We start from the raw sequence: 2,828 nt of genomic DNA, 5'->3' as shown, positions 1-2,828 counted from the left end.
TGGAGAGAAACTTCTGGAGCTTCAGGCTCATGACGAAGACATTCTATGCTGTGCCTTTTCTCCAGATGACCGTTACATTGCAACCTGCTCCAGTGACAGGAAGGTTAAGGTTAGCGTGTCTGTCTCTGTGCCCACTTTATTTGCTGGTCAGTATCTTTCTGTAGGGCAATAGTTTGCTCCAGATTTGTTCTGTTACAAATGTGTAAACGGTTTCTTATCCTTTTTGTTGCTTGACCGACATCAGACTCTATACTGTCATTATGTGGTAAAGTTCTGTGAACATTTTTCAAAAGTCAGTCAGGAGAATAAGGTTTGTTTTGTGTGTTGTAGTTGTGGAGTGTTGAGCGAGGTACTCTTATCAGAGAGTTTGGGGAGGAACACGAGGAGCAGATAAACCACTGCCAGTTCACCAACACAGGCCGACGTGTCCTGCTGGCCACCTGCTCAAACGACAAATTCACCAACACTAAGGTGAGATGTTTTTAAGAGTTTTAAATTTGTACTTTTTAAAATGTATTTTTTTTTTTTTTAGTAGTGAATAGTAGGATAGCTTTTTTTTTTGGTTTACTTTTTGAATTTTTTGAATTCTTTGAATTTTTACTAGTTAAAGTGGTCATCGGATGGCCATTTTCCACAAGTTGAATGAAATGAATGAAGTCTTAATGAAAAGTCTGTAACATAGTTTGGTTAAATTTTCTCAATGCTAGTGTAAAACACAGTTTTTACCCTGTGAAAAACGGCTCTGTCTACAGCAAGCAGTTTTATTGCATGTTGCTTTAAATGCAAATGAGCTCTGCTCACCGCCCCTCTCTTCCGAGAGACGGTAAACTTTAGCCGTGTTCATCGTGAAACTCGCTAACTAGCACATTATTGGGAAAGGTGATTTGCAAAGATTCATTAAAAAGCCTTACACTCACTTTGTGGAGGTGAAGCTGGATCACGAATGATTCGCATGAAGATAGACTCATTTAGGTAGTTCGAGGGCACGTTCCCTTCAAAAACAAACGTAATCATCTGAGATCAGCTCGATTTGAGAAAAGGGAAGGGATTTAACGATTTAAAAAAAACAACAAAAAAAAAACACTTGGGATCTCTATCATTATAGGGTGGTTGTGTACACACTGCCAACACGCATTTCAGTTCACACAGCTTGTAAAAGTGCATGTCGCATCCGATGACCCATTTAAGATTTTTTTTTATGTTTTTACTTCGGAAATTTTTGAATTTGTTAGAATTTCTTGTAGTTATAATTTGTTTGATTTAGAATGGTTTTCATTTTTGCTGTTTTTTTTTTTTATTCATTAATTACGTTAAGTACATTGTTGTACGAGTACTCGGTTCTAGTTATCTTTGACAGAAAAGTGAGATTCAAGATCGGTTTGTAATTAACTAAATCTTTTGGGTCAAATTGTGTTTTTTTTAATGAGAGGCTTAATAAAAGCCAGTTTGAAGGTTTTGGGACATATCCTAATGACAATGACAAATTAATAATAGTCAAAAGAGGATCTATGACTTCTGGAAGCTGCTCTCTCAGGATCTTAGATGGAATAGGGTCTAGCATACATGTTGTTGGTTTAGATGATTTAACAAGTTTATAAAATTCTTCCTCTCCTATAGTAGAGAATGTATTTGCATTTCCTCTTTCCACATTTAGAGGCAGATTTGGTGAACATGAGTAATGAGAATGACAGCTGGTAGGACGCTCGCTCAGAACAGCAGAGGAGGGGAACGGGGCAGCCGTGTAATTTTACAGCTTGTGAAATTTGCAGTAAGAATTGTGGGAGATCCGTAGGAGTGTGACAGCAGGAGTCTGCAGTTGAGCTGTATTCAATTGAGGGTGCGAAAAACGGAGAGTGAGCAAGCACGGTGTCAAAAAACGTAATGAGAGCAACCCCCCGGTGGAGGCGTGAGCACAAAAGGGGCATTTGGTGAAATATCTCGGCATGAGGAGTGAAAGAAACGCCCTGAAATGAGATTTGGAGAATGTAACTGCAGGAAATGTCTTGTTCAACACATCTGCTGACTAAATATGTTCTTCTCTTATATAGGCTGTCCTGTTCAATAGACCCTGACAGAATGATCAATATCCCTACACAAAGCATACGTTATCCCGTTCTTCTATTAGTCTTACCCTTTTGCCCTCTTTCATTTCTTTCCATCTTCGTTTTTCTTGCAGCTATGGAACCCCAACAAGCCGACTTCTCAGAACACTATGTTTGGACACATGGAACCTGTCAATCACTGTTGCTTTTCTCCTAACGATGCCTACCTCGCCACTTCATCCAGTGACGGCACCTTGAAGGTTGCTTGACTCTTTCTTTGCTTTGATTTATTTATTGGCTAGCTGTTTTACTTGCCCATTTATTGTATTTGATTAATTTGCCTGCTTATTTAATGCATGCTTTGTTTTAATTTTAATGCGTTTATTATAGAATTTTTTTATTTTATTTTTTTATAGAGATTATAAAAACCGCTTAATCTACAACCTCATCTATTTATTTACATTCACATTTATAAGAGTGTCAAACTGCTGGATCATCTTTGGTCAGTACAGGTGTTCTCTTATCGGTGTTTCTTGCACTGTTGTCTTTTGTATCTGTCAGCTGTTTGAGGTGTCATCTGCGAACGAGTGGAAATCTATTGATGTCAATAGTTTTTTCCCAGAGAGTGACGATGAAATAAAAGCCATCGTGAAATGCAGCACTTGGTCAGCCGGTGGCTCACGGATCATTTGTGCTGCCAGAAACGCTGTGTTTGTAAGTGATTTTGTGAGTGGTGTTGTGAAATGAGTTGGCATCGCCACTCAATATTTTTTGATTTAGTGCCTG

The 2,828-nt window shown here is 38.5% G+C and overlaps 1 protein-coding gene across 1 annotated transcript in view; it reads left to right on the top strand.

Annotated features, from left to right (window-relative positions):
* LOC107576430 (apoptotic protease-activating factor 1-like) overlaps positions 1–2,809 on the top strand; it is a gene marked incomplete at its 5' end in the record, with an annotated part of 6,614 nt that extends 3,805 nt beyond the window's left edge. The window contains 4 exons of the mRNA XM_016262608.1: positions 6–109; positions 331–471; positions 2,177–2,302; positions 2,604–2,809. Of these exons, the coding sequence (XP_016118094.1) occupies positions 6–109; positions 331–471; positions 2,177–2,302; positions 2,604–2,789 (557 nt within the window). The remainder of the gene's footprint in view (positions 1–5; positions 110–330; positions 472–2,176; positions 2,303–2,603) is intronic.
* Between the last annotated feature and the right edge of the window lie 19 nt (positions 2,810–2,828).

Source organism: Sinocyclocheilus grahami, unplaced genomic scaffold, assembly GCF_001515645.1.
Source record: "Sinocyclocheilus grahami isolate Dianchi unplaced genomic scaffold, SAMN03320097.WGS_v1.1 scaffold3676.1, whole genome shotgun sequence".
NCBI classification, from domain to species: Eukaryota; Metazoa; Chordata; class Actinopteri; order Cypriniformes; family Cyprinidae; genus Sinocyclocheilus; species Sinocyclocheilus grahami.
Note: the sequence above shows the minus strand (reverse complement) of the source record. Positions and strands in the feature narration are given on the sequence as shown.